Source organism: Oreochromis niloticus, linkage group LG7 (assembly GCF_001858045.2).
Source record: "Oreochromis niloticus isolate F11D_XX linkage group LG7, O_niloticus_UMD_NMBU, whole genome shotgun sequence".
Taxonomy (NCBI): Eukaryota; Metazoa; Chordata; class Actinopteri; order Cichliformes; family Cichlidae; genus Oreochromis; species Oreochromis niloticus.
In genome coordinates this window covers 25,627,921-25,647,883 of record NC_031972.2, presented here as the reverse complement: position 1 = coordinate 25,647,883, position 19,963 = coordinate 25,627,921, and the positions used below count along the sequence as shown (strand labels likewise).

General features: G+C 39.8%; 2 protein-coding genes across 5 annotated transcripts in view; one reads left to right on the top strand and one right to left on the bottom strand.

The window, feature by feature from the left end:
* The window catches only part of rabgap1 (RAB GTPase activating protein 1), a 74,422-nt gene extending 66,103 nt beyond the window's left edge, over nucleotides 1–8,319 (top strand). For all 3 annotated transcript variants that reach the window (XM_005451385.4, XM_003444419.5, XM_005451384.4), the window contains 3 exons: nucleotides 2,005–2,076; nucleotides 4,834–5,034; nucleotides 5,644–8,319. In XM_005451385.4, the coding sequence (XP_005451442.1) occupies nucleotides 2,005–2,076; nucleotides 4,834–5,034; nucleotides 5,644–5,766 (396 nt within the window). In that variant the 3' untranslated portion in view covers nucleotides 5,767–8,319. The remainder of the gene's footprint in view (nucleotides 1–2,004; nucleotides 2,077–4,833; nucleotides 5,035–5,643) is intronic.
* Nucleotides 8,320–13,742: 5,423 nt separating this feature from the next.
* Nucleotides 13,743–19,963, bottom strand: part of strbp (spermatid perinuclear RNA binding protein) — a 92,882-nt gene continuing 86,661 nt past the window's right edge. For both annotated transcript variants that reach the window (XM_005451381.4, XM_005451380.4), the window contains exon 19: nucleotides 13,743–19,727. In XM_005451381.4, coding sequence (XP_005451438.1) covers nucleotides 19,633–19,727 — 95 coding nt within the window. In that variant the 3' untranslated portion in view covers nucleotides 13,743–19,632. The remainder of the gene's footprint in view (nucleotides 19,728–19,963) is intronic.

Here is a 19,963-nt window from a genome sequence, read left to right as displayed (position 1 = left end):
ATATTCAGTAGAAAAAAAGCAAAAAGTGCCTCAGGCAGTAAAGTTACCATGGGGCCGGATAAATTATTAAGTGAAAATATTTAAAATAAATAAGGCTGAGATTGTTTTGTAGGAATAAATTGAATATAAAAAACATTTTTTTAAATGCCCTCTGGGTCTTGAGCCTTCAGCGACGAGTGCAAAATCCATTATTACTGTGAAACAGTGGTATAGAAAAGAAACTCATAACAAGGATGGAGAAAATGACTACTGTGGTCATCCTGAATTTAAATGAGCAAAATAATCATTTACAGCTTGCTTGCAGATGGTGCAGCGATAACGATTCCTTGCCCTAAGATTGACAAGTACCCCCATCTTTCACAAGCTTGAAATCCCATCAGAACATATTGTCCTCCTCACTACGTCCCTGTTAGAGTCCTTCTTCTAATTATAGAAAAAAAAACTGAAGGAGAGTAAAATCCCTGCTGCTGAAATGGGGACAAAAACTGACTGAAGACTGAATGGCTTAAGGCTCAGCAGCTCGGGTAAGGAAAAAGAAAAAAAAGAAACAAATGCTCCACTAGTTAAAAAGGATGCAGGGAGATTAAAACTGCAGGAGTACAGACGAAAGATCAAAACAGAAGAGATAAGAGGTCAGTAGTGACGGAGCTGGGTATAGTAACAGCCAGTAACATCAGATGAGGGAGAATGTGATAGCTGGGAGAAGATAGCTGCATGATAAGTATAGTTAAAAAAGAGAGATGAGGGTCACCAGTATAATGTATATAACACAGAGCATAAGTAGATGTCGAGATAGATGGACTGTCTATAGATGGCCTGATGTATCTTATAGGACAACTCGTTGCACTCTGACTTCTCTTTCCGTCTGCAAGCTACAGGAAAAGTTTGTGGGTGTTTGTTTGACTCTCAGGATGCTTGTAGCTGTTTGAAGGAGAAGGGGGGAAAAGGAGATCTGAATATACATAAGGCCTATGACACCACTAATGAACTTAAAGCTAAGAGGATAAAGTGCACACAGACTTATTAACCTATGAACACAGTAGGGGAAAGGAAACACACCTGACTGTCTATTTGTTAGCAGTCAATCCACAGTTTTCAATATATCATTTTTTTTTTTAAATTTTGATTGATAGTAGATGCCAACAACACTTTGAGGTGATTTAATTTTGGTAAAAGACACACCAATTGTGAAAACCAGTAAAAATTGTATATTACCCACAATTTGTTTTCATCTTCAGACTTCTCAACAATATCCGAGACCTTGGGGGGACATGAGCACTTGACCTTCATTGTTAGCGATAAAAATTTCAGAAGACGAAACCATATCAAGAAATATGTCATACGAAAAGCGATGGACAGTTGTACAACAAACTTTTTTTTTTTTTTAATTTGACACCTTACAAGGTCACAATGATGCCGTAACTGGCTGACGTCATCCTAGTGTAATAAAAACAGACTGACATCCACATGTTATAATAAAATTAAAAAATAAAATTATAAAACATTAAAGTTTCAGTATAGCTCTTGCCCTACGGGGGGAGTGGTGCTCTCTGAGTGCTGATGTTATTCTTATTACTCTGTCTGTATTGTTTTTTTTTACCATATTATGGGGAAGGACAGTGTTCATTCATAAATATTAGTCAAACTTTTTCTGAAAGAGTTTTTTTCCTCCTGTTTTCTTGTGTATACTTTGTTTTACTATTAGTTTTTTTTGCTTTAAAATAGCCCAGTGGCTGGGTGCTTAGGTAAATTGATGATTTGAATCTTTGATTGTTGTTGGGAGAAAAACTAAGCAGGCTTTTTGTGGTTTGTTGGAGCTGTCTCGAAGCACCAGAGACAGGAAAAAGCTTGACTTGAAGTACAGATTTTCTGTTGCTGGTTGTAAGAACTTAAAAACATTGGTATTGAGTTTTCATTTTAATTGAAAAGCGTTCCTCTGGTTTAATTGACGAACTCTGTCTGAAAGTGGGTGAACAAACCAAGCTGTTTTTCTGTTTTCTGCAGATCTGCTCCCAGCTGAGCGAACGACTAGAGAAACAACAGACAGCTACGCGAGGAGAACTTGAGAAAATCAGGGTGAGTTTTACACACCAACACACATGACGGCACCGATTAAAAGCCAGGATTGACTTTGTCACTTTATGAGTTTACAAAGGGTATTACAAATTTTACCTCTCATTACTCCGTTAGCTGCCATGTAAGGTGCTCCTCTGTCAGCAGGATTCAATTCATTGCTTAGAGACACTTCTGATGAACAGATAACCTGTTTTAACATCTGAGCCACAGCCTCATATAAATTGATTTGCTTGTCAGTGAGTGAAATAAGTATTTGATCCCCTACAACCCAGCCGCAATTCTAGATCCCACAGATTATCAATCAATTGTAGATACTCCTGATCTGAACTTGTTATGTTGTTAAGCATATACCTGTCGATAGAATCAGTTTCTTCCATTCCAACCTCTCCACCTCCATGTGCAAGACCAAAGAGCTATCAAAAGACATCAGGGGCAAGATTGGCTGAAATGGACTACAAGACCATCACCAAGAAGTTGGTGTTGTGAAGTATAAAATAACCAGTTGTTATAGATGTAGAGGTCAATGCAAGATTTTGGCTCATGGGAGGAGGAAGATAATGAGAAAAGTCATGGAGCAGCCCAAAAGTACATGGAAGGAGCTTGTTAATGATCTGAAGGCAGTTAGGAGCACAGTCGCCAAGAGGCACCTCCACTGGTAGCACACCATGCAGTAATGGTGTGAAGTTTTTCAGCACCCACAAGGTCCCTGTGCTCAGGAAGGCACATGTGCAGGCCAAGAAATGCTGACTCAGACCCAAAGCACACCACCCCCATAGTCAAGCATGGAGGTGGAAACATTATGCTTAAGAGCTGTTTTTCTGCTAAGGATACAGGACGACTTCACCGCATTGAGAGGCTGATGGATGGATGGGTGTATACAGTAATGTTTTTAACAGCAGAAAAATAAAGTTGGACACATGCAAAAGAAGCCAATGAGCCTTTTTGACCAATTATATTTAAAATGAGCGTCAGCTCTTGTTACTCTGGCATCCCAGCACAGAGGGCCTACTTAGTGTAGAGATAACCGGCTGTCTAGCTGGATTAGATACATGCCGTCTGTAGTTTTACATCACCGAGGAGAGGTTCTTAGCACTGTCTGGAAAGCTTTAAGTCAAAGATTACATGAACAAGAAAGTTTGACTGAACCTACAGGTTAAAGTAAAACCTGTAATTAAATGTAATGTTTAAAATCAGATCTTTTGGTGGGAAGAGTGAGGAGTATGACCGAAGAGGCCGTGGCAGTTTTACCTGTGGCCCGTGAAGTATTAGTTCAAACAGTAGGTGATATAAGAAAAGGGCAGTTTTGGCAGGAAGCTCACAAAATGTTTAGTGCACCAAGGTCAAGTCACGTAAAGGTTGCAGCAGGACCTCTCTGCCTGTGTGGAGGTAAATCTGTGCAGGTTTTTTTCTGTACTACTAATGGTGCAGAAATCCTGTTAACTGTCAGCAACTGCTGTAGCTGCTCACAGATGCATTTTTTTTAGATATTTTAAATAAACACACTGACAGCGACTCATTAAAACTGAATTTGAAGTGACAAGAGCACCAATTGCAGCTCAAGCACTCTGCTGCTTCATTAAGGCCACTTCTGCAACAGTGAGACTGGAAGCTTTACACATAATTACTATTCAGCTTAAAACTCTGGCCGCATTTAATCCAAATTAAATATTCTCATAAAATATTCATTTTTAGGAAACGTCTCCACCGGCTGCCTCAGTCGGCTGTTGTTACTAAGCAAGCAACCCTGAATGTAAAGTCCTGTCGACAGTCCTACATGTTGGTGCTAACTCAGGCACTGATCTGTCTAGAATAATCTCAGAGGAGTCGCCCTACTAGTCTGGTTATCCTGAGCCAAACTTAGAAAGAGCAACTGAAAGTAAATAATACTTTTACTTTACCTCATCTGCTCAAACAGACTTCATATGCCTTCTGCAAAAACATGGAATTTAACAAATAGCTTGAAAAGTTTTGAATGAATTCTGATAAAACTCTGTAGGGGAGTAGAGCAAGGTCATGTTAACAATCCATTAAAATTTGGACCAAATTCAACAAAGTCTTCAAGGTCACTTTCGTGATTTATTGGTCAAAAACGGACAAAAACCCTTTGAACTTTGACACTATGATTCTTGCGGTGACTTTAATTTCATACCTGTCAGCATCTTTTTTTGGTTTTTTTGATTTAGGAGAAGGTGGAGTTATCAGCTCGCACTGTCAACCTAGGCTAACAATTAGATCCTAAGTAACAAGCTAATACACATACTTTTTGACTGGCTGAACATCACAATCAGTGACAAAGCACAGCATGTATTTTCTCAGATAATTACATTAAAGACATCAACACTATACACAGGTGAGATGTTCAGTGAGGTGAATCAGACTTTAAGGTGAAGCAGACTTCCAGGCCTGAGGAGTAATTTAGAAATGAGAAGAGTGAGAGACAAATCTTTCTTTTTGTTTTGTTTTTAGTACCAGGCTATAAATCTGTTTTAACACATGAGTCTATGGGGGTTTTTGGACGCAGCCTAAGTGGTGATCATTATGAAAACTTTACAGCGAGAAGACAGCTGGGTAGCTATAAATATCTGCATTCAATTGAGACAACAGTTGTTTGGTGAGGGGAAAAACATTTGGGGCATTCTCCTGTTCCATTTTAAGTTTTCCTTTTCTCACTCCGTCTCTCTTTCTTCTCTAACCTTGCTCAGGCTTAAAGTGTCCTCTTACCTCTTCTGTTTGTTTCTTCCTCGCCCTCATATGTAGGCTAAAGTTGAAGGCTGCGAGAAATGCAGCAGTCTTTTCAACAAGGAGGGACGGGTACGGGCCGCTGTGACCACAGCATCTGCCGGGGGAGCCGAGGAGACCGATGAAGAGAAGGAGGCTCTGAAAAACCAGCTGAGGGAGATGGAGCTGGAACTAGCTCAGACCAAACTGCAGCTGGTGGAGGCCGAGTGCAAAATCCAGGTAGGGTCCAGAGGTCAGAGTGTGAGTCATTCATTATTCTGACATGGGATGTTTCTTAAAGTTGAAAGTAAAATATTGTGTCACCCGCGTTGAAAGGAGGAAAAAAAGGAGGCCACATTTCTGCTCTAATTACTTTATCACCCCTGAACAGGCACAGCAGCAGCAGTAACCTGCAGCAGAGGCCCAACAAATGAAAGCAGAACATTTTCCTTTAAGAAGATAGAGTTGAAGAAACCGGCAGCTTTATGCGACAGCTCGATTTAATTTACTAATTGAGGACAGTGCTGTGATCACAGGCTCTGAAACAACGTTAGCATGTAATGGAATCAGAAAAGAAGCATTGTTATTATAGCGGGGAGCTTTTAAACATTGCTGTGTTAAAAACCCTGTGTGAGCAGAGTGAAAAAATTGAGGTCTAGTTTCTAAATAGAGGCTTAAGGGGGAAAAATGCATTAAAGTGACTGCAACAAAGCGCTCTGTGTGGAGATTACTTGGAGTGATGATGAGGAAAGTTGAGGATTTTGTGTTCGACTCAAAGCTGCAAAGTAAAAGCAGTAAATAAGATATATTGCCTGTTAGGGCTGTAATTTCTTGCTCTCTTTCATCCAGGATCTGGAGCACCACCTGGGTCTGGCTCTCAATGAGGTGCAGGCCGCCAAGAAGACCTGGTTCAACCGCACACTCAGCTCCATCAAAACCGTCACTGGGACCCAGGGCAAGGAGACCACCTAACCTAACATTCCTTATCCACCCAGTTTCGACCGGATTATGTCTGGAGATCGGCGCAACTCATCACGCCGAAACCTCCGGACCTCTAACGTAACCCACCGGGCCATAACTTTGACATGAACATTAGCCGTTAAATCCCAGGATCACTTTGCTACAGGCTGTGTTCCTCCTAACAACAATATCGTCGTGTTTCCCTCATTCCTGATCTAATCTGCCCAGCACAAATCCCGAATGACTGCAGCCAACCACCGCTGATGAGAAGGGGTTGCAAACATGAGATGAATGAATTACAGCAGTACCACTCTTTGTCCCACGGAGACAGTGTGCTTCCACCAGTCACATAAAGACAAGTGTTTAAAAATGAAAATAACAAAAAAAGCATAATTATTTCTGTCTTTGTACTGCTGATATTAAAGACCCACAGAAGGAAGGTAAGGACACCTGAAATGTCTTTGTCCTTATGGGATAGAGAAGAAAACACTCCGTCCTTCCTTGCCGCTCTGTGTGCACTTCCCTTCTAGACTACTGGCACAAAACTACCAGTCCCTGTAAATGTTTTGTTTTAGGTACGAGAGCTAATAGATGCCTTTTTGAAACGGAGCTTTTTCTAATTTACGTTGAACAATACCTTTTGTTGTTGTCTTTTTTGTTTTGCTTTTTTCTTGTATCTTGTCACATATGCTTGCGTAAAGGGGAAACGTATGTGTGAGTGTAAGAGCGCATGTTAATTTGCTTTGTTTTCAACTGTGAGGTGATGTTTGAGTGGATAAATATTTGACTAAAATAATGTGCAAAACTGTGTGTGTTCAAAAGAAGGAGCTGGAAAGTGTGCGTAAGCCCGAGGGAAAAGAAAAAGCACTAAGGATGTGAGTGTACGCCTGCATGCAAGCTGTTTGTCTAGTCTGCTTCAATGTTCAAACGTGTATATGAACGATGCTAACGAGAGGTTTGATGACAAAGCCTTGATCTGAAGGTTGATAAAAGGTGGTTGGTATAATTATGTAATTTATGATAAAAGCTGCTGTAATGTTAACCGACAGCTTAACCTTTCCTCGTGTCAAATTTCACACGCAGGGTTTGTTTGGTTTGGGTAACCTGGCGCAAAGAAAAGCTCAAAACCACGCAAACCTCTGTGTGTGCTGCACAAGCGTACTGTGAGAGTGCGAGGATAGCTGAAACCCACAGCGATGCAACGCTGGGCAGAAAGCTTATGCACTGCTTAGAGGAAGTCTGAATCGGAAAACACACAGAGACAGAAAGTTTGATTTCCTACTGCACTGAAACCCACCTTTAAGCCCCGCCTCCCTCTACCCACGCCTCCAGCTGCACTGCAATCTCTGACCTTTTGACCCGGGTCCCATTTAATCCTTGGTTGTGCAGCACGGCAGGCACATTTCAGTCACACTTTTGGGGGTTAAAAAACACTGAACTAAAATGCAGACACACATGTGTGTATATATATATATTTTAAAAAAAGCTAGTTAAAAGTAGTCACTTGTGTCAATCTGCACAGAAGGTTATAATAATATGTGATCTGAAAGAAGGTATGCAGTCAGCAGCAAAACCGTGCTCTGTCAACGAGAGGTCAGTCCAAAACACCAGCATGAAGGACACCGACGAGAGCGAGGAATAACCAGATAATGCGTGACATCACAAACCTGGGTGTTTGATGATGCAACAAGTTAAAGTTTGCGTTGTCGTGTGTCTCTATGCTATGAAGTCCTTTATCCAGTCAGAGGTAGCATCGAGGGATTAGATTGCTTTACTGGCTTCCAACGCAGAGCAAAAGGCCCATGAACCCCGCCCCCCAACAGCTCGATGAATCCGTGCCTCGGAGCATTCGACGTGCTCAAGCAGATCACAGTGCTGAGGAGACTTAAACATTAAGGTGGCGACCGACACTGTTGCGAAGATACCTGTGAACAGCTCAGGAGTGTTGATCAGGATAATCAGTCTGTGCGGGTTGATGTAATAAAGTGCTTGTGTGTTTTCATATTTAGCCAACTCAAAAGGGAGCTCATCAATATTCTAGTTTCTATTCATAATTTACTGCAAGACTGAAAAAAAAAAAGAGAAAAAGCGCAATTTTTCAAACTTACTGTAAATTGTATAAATTCTAATATGAAAGGTGCAATCTGATTGGCTTGTATTCTAGTGATGTCAGAGGAGGAGTCCGCATGAAGTTGAAAGAAACTAAGGGCCATCCCTCTAAAGGCACTGGGTTGTAAATAAGGAACATTAAAAAATAAATAAATATTGAGTTTTTGTTTATGATTTTCTACTCTGTAACTATAACTAATGATGCCTACTTGTACCCACCCACCTGCTGCCGTGCTACAGTTTGATTCACAACAATGTTTTAATGTTCGTTTGTTTATTTGGGGCTTTTTTTGGGGCTCTAGGCTTTTCAGTCAGACTGCTGTTTGGTTAATTAAATGCCAAAACGTAGCTTTATCATCCAACGACAAAAACATTATCAACGTGTGCAAATTGTAATAGTGTAGAATGCACTGTGTATACTTCATGAATTTCAATATAAAGATATCAACAGAAGAATATCTGTGTGTCTTTCCATTATTTTGCATCTTCATTTATTTAAAACAAACAACTTTACAGGAGTGCATACTGCATTGCATACTGGGACCTTTTATGATTATGTTTTAGGAGGAATAAGATGAAACGGGAATGGAAAGAAAAACAAAAGGGAGCAGACTGCCCTGTGATCATGACGATGCTACAGATTAATTATGTTTGCGCAGTAAGAGGAGCCAAAACAGTAAGATGATAGAAGATAGTCATTAAAGTAAGCCGTTATAATTGTTAAGCAAAAGTGTTGTTATCTGGATTCAACTTGAAGTCCAGTGAGAGAAACTGCTGCTTCTCTGTTTTAGGTGACTGTGAACTTTGATTTAAAAAGGCAGTTAAAAGCATCACCTTACCCTCTGAGTGTGTGTGACCTCACTCACTCCCATCAATATCTTCCTTCCACCAATTTCAACAAGAAAGGAATCACTGTTACTTTTAAAGCTATTAAAATATCGAGAAACCACAAAATGAATTAAAGCTTAAAACCTAAAACTTATTAGTATTTTGCTCCTTTATCTCCTATATCGCTTGAGTTTGAAGGCAGCATCTATAAAATAACACAAAAAAGCCTTACATGTCATTTTCCTCTTCAGTGTCTCGAATTGAAATTGAGAAAGAGATAAAAGAGGCCCATGATGTTGATATAATGAGACTTCTCTTTCTGTCCTCTTGGGAGGTTCTGAGAGTTTTAAAGATGAAAATAAACCTGTTTCTGCTGGCTAATTATGTCTTGTGAAAACAGCCTATCTGTCAGACACTTAAACAAGCCTTTTCCCTCGAGATGCATGGAAAGCTCTTCGTAGCTTGTACGCACTTTGGCTCCGGTTCTATCGCTCATCTTCTCCCTCAGAGAACGTGCCTCAAAATGATGGGTGCATTGTTATCTGTGTCAGGGATGAGCTATTTTCTGCCTTGGCCTCAGTGTATGATATGTGCAATGTGCACTAGTTGAACTGGAGGTCTTGCATATATCATTTGGAGTGTTTATAACTTAGATCCAGGCGATAAATTAACACCTTTAGTGATGATGGCAGTGGGGAGCTTGGCTCTGCAGCTGCAGATTGCAAAGAAGCAGCCATGAAAAGTTGGAAAGCCGGTAGCATACCGGGAGCTGCTGGAGGTAACAAACGCCAGCATTATGCAATCTGCTTCACACTTTATCCCCCTCCTTTTTCTAGCCTGCGTATAGGACTGTAAACAAATGGCACCAAAATAAAATGGCACAGGGACTGCTGATGGGCGGTGTCTTGGACTTTAATGGTTGTTGATGTATGAATCAGGGATGGAACTCTGTGTCTGTCAGAGAATTTGCCTAAGAGGAGCAGCGTGACGGTGTTTTTACAACCTCATGAACTTCCTGGCACCTGATCTTGTGAACTCACACACAAGACTGAACTTGGCTTCTTTTGATAAGTTTATCTCTGAGACTAAATATTCATATGGCTTAGCTTCAGATGTCAAAGGGGTGAGTGGTAGGGTGAAGGTGGAAAAGTGGTCCACCCCGACTTCACTCTAACAGGTCTCTGGACCCTGTTAGAATACAGAATTCATAAATTCAACAGCAGTAAATGCTGCAAATTTAGTATGTAATAAAAAAAATATTCCACCACAGTAGATTCCTATACAGGAATCTACTGTCAACTACTGCTTTGATGATAGCTGTTTCTGCAGAGTAACATATCTGGAGATCTGCATGAAAGAACTTTTAGACTTTCAGAATTTTAATTTAATAAATATGTGAAAATGGCTGACTCTTTAGAGTTTAAATTCATATTAGATTCACTCGCTGAACTGTACCTTGTATGCTATATGACTCATGTAACATCTGCTTATATCTTGTTGAATTCAGGTCGTTAGATCCACAGTTGAATATTAGTAGCACAGGACACGTGATCACAACCTGTAAACAAAGAAAATCTACTGGAATTAATAACCGAATCATTTCTAAGTGATTAGCCCTGCGACAGACTGACGACCTGTCCAGGGTGTATCCTGCCTCTTGTCCTAAGACAGCTGGGATAGGCTCCAGCGCCCCCCATGACCCTGAAAAGGATAAGCGGATAGATGGATGGATTTCTAAGTGATTTTTATCCTCACACTGCATTGCTACTCCCGATCTTAGGGTTTCCTTACCTCTGATATCCCACTTTAATCAGTGGGTGTATTAATAATTTAAATGCTCTGTCAAAAAAAATCAAGCTCTTCAGTCATGTTAGCTAGCTAGAAAGCAGGCTACATCATAAGTAAAATAAGTAGTTGATATATATATTGGCTAATAAGGCTCTTGAAAACACAGCCAGGGTTTTATACATAAAGGATTTAGCAGTTTGATCAAAGATGTAAGTTGTCTGTGGTTTTATTTTTAATCTCTCTGCAGCTGTTTTGACTTCCCCCCCTGCTCTCTGTTTCATCGATCATGTATCTGTTTGTGTTTTCTATTTTTCTCTTCTTCACGGGAGGGGAAGGAGACAAAGAAATGAGTGTTCACTTATTCACACTCAGTTGTAATCTAATTTTTACATAACACTCAGCCTCCTCCTTTATGGATGGTGTGTGAATGTTTGGATATTTTCAGGTGCAAAGGTGAAAATCCTGAGCGTTGAATCTTGTTAGTTTCATCTCTGCTGCCTCATTTGCTCAGGTGAGGATTGTGGAGAATGTAAACCCTCCACCGCTTCGGGAAATATATGTGCTTCGGTTAAAATTTCACACATCTCTGTTGTGGCCAATTACTCTGCTATCATTGCCTTCTTAATGAACAATTAAGCCTGAGGGTATTCTCGCAGGAAGCTGAGAGCCGTGACATTTGATTATCACGGTTTTTGAGTCAGATTTGGAGTGTTGAGGAAAAATATTGAAAACTTCCTGTCTAAAACATTTGCCAGTCATGATTTTGTGTATATCAGATGGACTAGGCGCCTTCTCCTATCAGTCTCAGGAGACCAAACCACCAAATCCCCACCTTTATATTTGGACTTAATTTTCTTATACATGAGATCACTGTGTACTGAGCTCACATTATGAAAATGGACTGAGAAATATGATTTTTTAAAAGTCAAAGGTGGTCATGTTTAAATTAAATTAATGAGATTTCAAATATGTTAGCAAATAGGAATAAAGATGTGGATTTATACGTGTTATTGTAAAGATGTTAGAGCTGCTCTGCCAGTCTAATAAAGTGTGTATATTTTGCTACAAACTGTTTATGTGGTTGTGGCAATACATTGTGGATAATCTTATACAGTAAGCCAACCATAGCCAAATAAGTAAGTAAAGAAAAACAGTTTTCTGCTTCCTCACTGTAGTTAGAGGTGTGATGGCATGTGCTTGTGCTTTGCATAACATGTCTCATTCATCTATTCACACACTTTTTTCTTCGTCTGTCTAAAACTAACACACCAAAGAACGGATCAGGAGCAAATCAGGGTTTGGTGTCTTGCCCTAGGATACTTTGGGATGCAGCCAGGGATGAAACCACAGACCACCCATAAACACCTGCTTAATTAAAATGGACCTCTTTTGCTCAAATAAAGAAATAACACTGCAGACCAGTCAGTCTTGTATTTGTCAAAATATGCTAGAATGATCACACAGTTTACCAACCATACAATCTGGGTGTAGATCCCGTGTGGTTGTGGCATTCGAATAAAATAGCTACTCTAAATGTAGAGCTGATATTTGATGTTGTGTTGGCTTTAGCTGTTTGCTGGCCTTGTTAAATCTTCACCAGCAATGTTGTCATCTATAAACAGGCACTGATGTCCTCTGTCAGGGGGAGAGGAATGAGTCCTGTCCAATTAATCTGATTTGTGTGCATATCGCCGTTTCTTGTTACCAGCTGAAATACAATACAGGCCATCCCAAAAAGTTGTCAGCAGTCCAAGGTCATTTATTACCCCACAGTGTATGAGTCTGCACCTAGCATACAGATGACTCTGGTATTATATTGAGTCTTATTAGTTTTCCAGATTAGTGTGTACATAAGCGAGCGTGCACAAAGCCAGGTTTCAAACTGTGGTGTTTCTGCTTCAGTTGATTTTTAATCACGCACATCCTCCTCTACTTCTGAGCAGTCATTGTAAAACAAGTCTTTATAGAAGACAGTTGTTTCATTGTATTAAGGTTTTATCATGTTGATGGGAGCTGGCAAATGGAGCATCCCATTCAGATTTCTGACACCTCTGTCTGCATTTTCAAGGGAAAATAATACCATAAAACTGTACTTTAAGCCTGAATTAATGCATTAATTCTACCACAATTGACACAATGTACTAGTACTGAGCAGGGTTTAATTTGTCAGGATGGCTGTCATAGTCTGGCGAGTTTATGCATCATCATTACTGTCCTGTTTGCTTTCCGTCAGATGAAAAAGGCATGTTGTTTTTCTCTGTTGTTGTTGTTTTTTTTTTCCCAGGAAACAGTGCGCACAGACATTTATTGCTGTGTTGGATGATTGGCAGCTATGGCTGTGCGTTGATGGTGTTGACTACCGGAGATGTCACTGGATACTCAGACTCAGCCATAAGCAGTACTGCTTTAGAGAGGACTGACAGCTTATATTTCTAAACCACTATGTGCTGAAACTCTTAGACAAACTTACCAATTATTGTCCATAACCTTGAGTCTGATATTATGGTGTGACATAAAGAAACCGTCAGACTTTGATCCACCATCTTTAAAGCATCTGACTTGAAACTGCTTTCATTTTTCAGCATGACAATGATTCTAAACACACAGACAATAAAAAGCATACCTGGATAGAAACGATCAGTCATAGATTGGCCTCTCCAGAGCCCGGACCTCAACAATATTGAAGCAGTGTGGGATCATCTTAACAGAGAATGAAATATAAGGCAGCCAACATCCAATATCAAATTTTAAAGTGTTTTGCAGCTTCTATTGATAAAGACCTAGTAATTAAATAACAGATAAGCAATTAAATGATAGTAAAGTCCCAGTTTGTTTAATGATCTTCTATAGGAATTTCAGTAAAATGCAACAGGATATTTTCTATGAATTAACCAAAATATTTCCTGCTTTTTTCTGTAATTTTAGACATTTCTTACAATTATTATGTAGAAAAATTAAAAAATACAGTTGAACTTCTTTACCTTATATTCAGACATCTCAGGGATTAAACGCTGACAGAAAGTTTCACTGGTCTGTCCCACTTAGAAACAAAGTGAGCTGTACGTGGCCCAGCATGTAAAATCTGTATGACATCCCTGATGTACACATTTCCGATGTTCATAACAAAATGCAAATAAATGATGGTTGTCTCAAGACTATTGCACAGTATTGTATTTTGGAAAAAAAAAATCTAGATCTATTTTATGGTCAGGCCCTTTTGATAGGCATCAGTGTGAGACAATTTAAAAAAAGATACTCAGAAATCGATTCAGCACTTTCTCAGTTTTATTTTCAGTTCATCAAGCATTGGTTACTGTATGTCAAGAACAGTGACAACCACAGATCATCACTGATGTTAATGCTGCTACTAATTAAAACAAACTATACAGCGAGTTCAAATCACACTCATCATTCTTTATCAGTGGCCTCTGTTAAGCAGAACCTTGTAGAGTTTCACAAAATGTAACTTTGATCATTTAATGGAACAAATAGATTCTGTGAGCAGATATCACTTCATAAATTCATAGGCAGCATCATAAAACGGTGTATTTTATTCCCCTTTTGGTCAAAGAAAAAAAAAAGAAGATATTTACAGGAAAAAGAAAACAATCATCACTCATGAGATGCTATTTTTGCCAAAACATCATTATTAAAAATTTAAAAAAAAAAGGGGAAAAAGAAATATGAATCCTAACAGGGTAGATGCACCCAAAACAATCCTTACACACAAGTAGTTCAAAAGATATATAGATGTATATATATGTATTTATCCATATATATTCTGTATATATGCTTCTCTACAAAAAACAAGTTTACTCTTTATATGAGTAAATACATTCTACTCTACAATCACCATAACAACTGTGTACATTCCCAACCAAAAGACTTTGATCATTTATCAGGAGGACGATGGACGTGAACAATCCATGAATTATGACCAGGAAGTATGCAACAACATGCTTGATGTGACTGCAGTGCTGTATATGTATGTGTGTATGCGTGCGTCTGCATGTGGGTGTGTTAATACATTCCCCACCGCCCCACCCTCTGACATAAACGCACACACACCCAGAGAAAATGATCTGTTCTGCAGTTAGTCCGTGCCTAAGCAGTGGAAACATAATCCAGGATCTATTTCTGCAGCTCTGCAGAGTTTCAGAATCACTTGCGGATGGACTTTCCGGGTCTTCCTACAGCACTTCTCCCGTTGCTTCCAGACAAATTTAGCATGATCCCCAGATTTAAACCCCAACTTTCTGTGCTAATGCAAGAGTGAGCAAGACAGGTTTTCTTTCAGATTTACACACAGGAGAGCTTTCTTTCCCCCCTTCTTTCCTGACATTTCATAGCTGTCTAGACAGATCACATCTCTCACTTCTGAGACTGCAGAATGATCAGATTTGTGCAGCCAAGGCTTCGTAGTCTTTGGTGTCTAGATGAATCCCATTGTGTAGTAAAAAAAAAAAAAAACCTCCTTGTTTTCCAAAGGCATTCATGCATTTTCCTTTTTGACCTGGCAGGAGAAGAAGAGGGGCCTTTGGGAAACATGGCTATATCTCCAGATATAAATGGGGAGCAAAATCTCTCCGATCTCTTAAACCATTGAACCTATCACAGAATTTAAACACTCAAAGCTCCTGCATGTGTTGCCATTTTTTGGAGACAACACTCTTTCTTCTTTTCTTCTGATAGCTTAATTTATCACACAGGTAACTGCCATTTCAACAAAAAAGCAATGTATGTACAGTGCTACAGACAGCCTAGTATAAAGCACTAATAAATGGAGCAGGTGTGGGTGTGTTTTCTCAGCTATACATGGCTCATATCCTAATGTACAAACAAGGTCCAACCACTTGTGTGACTCACATAGTTCACAAATACTCAATCCATGGAGCAAAGAGTGTCATGTCGACTCAATGCGCTTGGCTGTTATTGTCGGTAAAAGCTGAAATATTTACACATTTGAGTACATGTGTGCTTCTGTTGTTGTGTGTTCGTCTTGTTGCATACACGTGCGTGTCAGGTAGCCCTGAGTACAATGCGTGAGTGTATTGCTCGTGCGTCTTTTGTGCTTTTTAGATTTACAGGTGTAGTTTTTGTTGAACGCCCACCAGAGGCAGTGTAGATGCAGAATAACAGGGATGTGTCTGTGTGCCACTGTTGACTCGTTTATAGTGATCTTGGGGACTACTAGAGTAGGAATGACATTCATCAGTGGGACTGGAATCCAGAAAAGACAACCAGTATGTTCTAAAACATTATTCACACTGACATTTCTTTTCAAGCCGCTCATAAGTGTTTTTTTTGTTTCCAGAAAAAACACATCACTGCAATATTTTCTATTCTGAGACACTTTGTGGTGGAGTACGGCTGGTTTTGTCACTGACCTAATAAAAGTGGAAGATATCTAGTCAGTTCCTCAGTCAGCCTCCCTTCAATCTCTCAATATACTAAATTTAAGTATATTTTGAATTTTTTCCTCTTCCCCTCTTTTTTCTCTCTCTCTTGATAATTTCTTTTAAATCCCCAAACAACTTGGATACTTGGAGTATATTTTCTCAGCTGAAACATCAAGCAGATTTCTCATCTCCTTACTAGATTACTAAGAAAAAATGATGCTTTTAGATATGGTGGTATCATTTAGGAGACAGCAGCTCCCCAGTAAATAAAAAATACTGCTGACTGGAGGAGCCACTGCCTGCACATTCCCGCCAAGCTGCCTGTGCCAGGTTTAGACTGACCCGCTTTCTCTGTGCTCTCAACCTCGCCACCCTTCGTCTGAATACGGTTGTCCGGCCAACAGACTAAAAGGACTGGGTCAGTAGTCAGGGTGACTCCTCCAATGTGTCTGTACAGTCTGAGGGGAAATGAAAAGGTTGCTCACTGAGGTATGACTGTCTGCCTTATTAATGTGGGCCATCTGGAGAGTGAGAAAGGGGCAGAGAGAGGGAGATGAAGGCAGGGCAGGGAGGAGGGCATTTTAGAAGAAATTCAGCTGATAGAGAAGGTCTGTTTTCCTCACAGCTAACCTCAGAGTTATTCACCTCCACGTGAATTCCACATGTGAATGAAAAGTCAGAGCAAAGCCTGCTCTAAACTTTATTCTACACTTTGAGAGATCAAACTAGAGCAGCTCTCTTCTTTGATGGAAAACCACTATAAAAAGATTGAAAAGCAAGAAACAGTCATTCACAGCAAAGACCCACAGTCAATTAATAAACCGAGATCTAGTTTGTGTGAGACATCTTGACTTAATTGTGCTCCATGTCAGAGCAATAATACGATCCCGGCTCTTATTTACTCTTGTAAAGCCAGGCTGTCATTAGGATTTCAAACAACTGTAAATGAAAGTTTGAAGACTTAATAACTGTATGTTACAGATTATAGACACATTATGGGAACAGGAAGTACACAACAGCCTCCATTTTGCTACCCGACCTCTCAGTCGCACAACAATTATCACCATCCTTGCAAAAATTGTCAAGTTCTTTTCATTTTCAGCGTTGTAATGTCGCAAAATCTCACTCTAATTCGGCTTATTGTTTAGAAACGCTGACTTTAGAGTCATGCTGTGTCTATCGGCTTTTTCTCAGATGTCTTTTTTTTTTGTTGAATCAAAGCCAGCAGAAACACAGGAGATCAAACTTGCGCCCAGATCAAGGGGAATGTGAGGAGAATCAAAGGTTTTTGATGCACATTTTGTAGCTTCTGCTGACTGACATCTTCTCTCTGCTAAAGGTTAAAAATAAGAAAGAACAGCGATGAAAAACCTTCAGAACCATGTAAGAAACCAAAAAAACCCCCAAACATCATGCACAGCAACGGCGATTTACATTTTGTGTTGTGGGCAAGATCCCTTGTACAGATCAGCCATCAATGAAAAGTCTTAAACTATCGAACATATTGATTACATACGCACTAATTAAGTCAGATACAGGATGAAATGTGGTTTGGGGGTGAAAGTGATTTGTGGCCTGCAGAGGTGCACAAGTCACACAAGCCTAGAGACAGGCAACCTTCCATAGCTAGGGAAAAATGTGTATTGAGTGAATGGTTGATGGCCATTGCCCGGTGAAATCAAGCACAGACAGAGTGACGTACTGAAAACCTCCTTTAAATTCGTCATTAACAGGTTGCCTGTAATTTGCGTGCAGAAGCAGATTTGTCTGCAAACACTCACCGACTGCTGTCCAAACGGTAGTGAACATGAAGTAAAGGGGATAGGTTCATCTGCAACCAAAGCAACCACAAGCCACGGGGTCATTTACCAGTCTCTAGGTCTGAGTGACTACAGCCTCAAACAGTGAACTTTACATGAGATTAACCATTTGGCTGTGTACAACCAGCAGATGTGGGCTGCCACTGATATCAGCTGATCTGGAGGGATTGTGCTTAATTTGATGCCACAAAATCAAATCGAAACAGAATGTGAATGAACTGCTTTAGAATTTACAGAGTTACCTAAACTGCCAGTAATTTTACAACATAAATTTACCATGTGCTATAACAGTAGCACTACACAATCAACTACTCAAAATTTTGGGATGACATGAAAGGTTCATTTGCCTTCCTTTACTGTAGAATTATGTCAAAAGTTTGTGGTCATTGACCTGGTCATCTTAGCCTCAATATTTAGAGACACATGGCTATGATCATATCCACAGATTCAACTTTTTCTGCCCTTATACAACTGAGCTGAACACCAAATGCGAATCTGATACTATCATTTTGAGGTAAGGTAACACGAGGCCAAAGACAGCTTTGACACTAATAACTACGTTCATGTACAACGATGATTAAACGTACTTCAATAACTGCATTCTCGGTCCAAACTCCTGATGACCCAAATCACACTTTTGTGAAAAAACTGTCACAAATATTAATTTGTATTGTATCTTTCCCAACCTGTAAGATGCTCATGTGTTTTCGCTACCAGCAGCATCACTTCCATACAGCAGAGAACAGCCACAGAGAGCTGGAGGAAACTGTGTGTGAATGTGTGTGTCTGCAGAAAGAAGAAACAGTGAAGTGCCAGTGAGCTGTGCTTTTGGTCCCTATAAGGCTTGCGGGACGGAGCTGATGTGTGATCTGTGCTGAGGTGGTGGTGTGTCCATTAATGGAAGAGGGAGGAGCGTGTACGTCCAAGCATACACATCCTGTAACAACAGTATTCCCTGCCAGCAATGAGACTATAGAAAATGTGCTTTCTGACAGGAATAGTGTGTGTGTGTGTGTCAGTGTGTGATTATAAGTGTGTTCAGTAGCGAGCACCTCTGGTCCGGGCAGTGTAAACAAACCTCGGGCAGCAGAGAGCGTGCTCAGAAAGGCTCAGAAAGACATCAAAGATAGAGGAAAAGTAGGAAGGAAGGAAAGAAGGAAGCATTATTATTCTAACAGCACAGGTTATAGGAATACCAAAGATAATATTGCCTCTCCTAGAACTAGCTTCAATTGCTCAGTGTATATAAAATTGGAAGAAAGCTATACTGTGATATTACAGTTACATTACACTTTATAATTCTAAAATAATTTATAACAACAATAGTTATATTTTATAGAGTATTTACATAAATACATCATCATATATTAATATTGTCAACACATTGTTATAGAAATACACCATACATATATGTGTGTGTATATATATATATATATATATGTTATATTATAGCCACACGCACACATACATTGAATATACAATCAAAATAAGCTATTGCAATGCTGTGTTGGGTAAAACTTTGTTGGACATTCACATCTTCTCAAGTAAGTAAGTACGCTCAAAGAGAGAAGTTCAGGTGTATTGCTATAAGAAAGACCAGCCCAGCCCTGCACAGTCACAGCTGAACATTTCTCGTAAAATCCGAGTATTGCTTGTTGTAAAGTCGCTCTCCTCTGAGGAGATAATCTGGGTGAAGAGACGAGAAAACAGAAAGAGGTGCTTTGTGCCTCTCGGTCGATGGTTCAGATAGTTTCTGCCTTTTCTTTTTTTCTATCAGGAAGAAAGTTTCTTCAGTAGACTGATCAAACTGAAACCGTTCTGAATGTGTGAATCCATCAGCTGGGATTCAAAGGCAGCCCGCATTAGACGGAGAAACAGATGGGCATGTGTGCAGCCAGGTAAGTGTGAAGAGCGCCTCCAACAATGTGCTGCCTCTAGAAGTCAGAGAAGAGATCCTGTGGACCCAGATGAATGATAAAAGGGGCGATGGTGCGCGGCTGGTAGAAAGGATTGTCAATAAATAGACCACCTGCAGTGATGAAGATCAGAGAAAAAGAAAGATTGACTAATTAGTACACTTTTTTAAAACTTCTGTGTCTTTTTTTTAACTGGTATATAAGTATATTAACTATATGAGTGTATTTAAAATAGTGCAGAATGTAGAAATGCGTGTAGAAATGTCCTGTATATTAAGTTAAAGCAATAGTCAAAACACTTTGGGAAATATTCTTAATGGCTTTTTTGGAAGATAAGTAGATGAGAAGA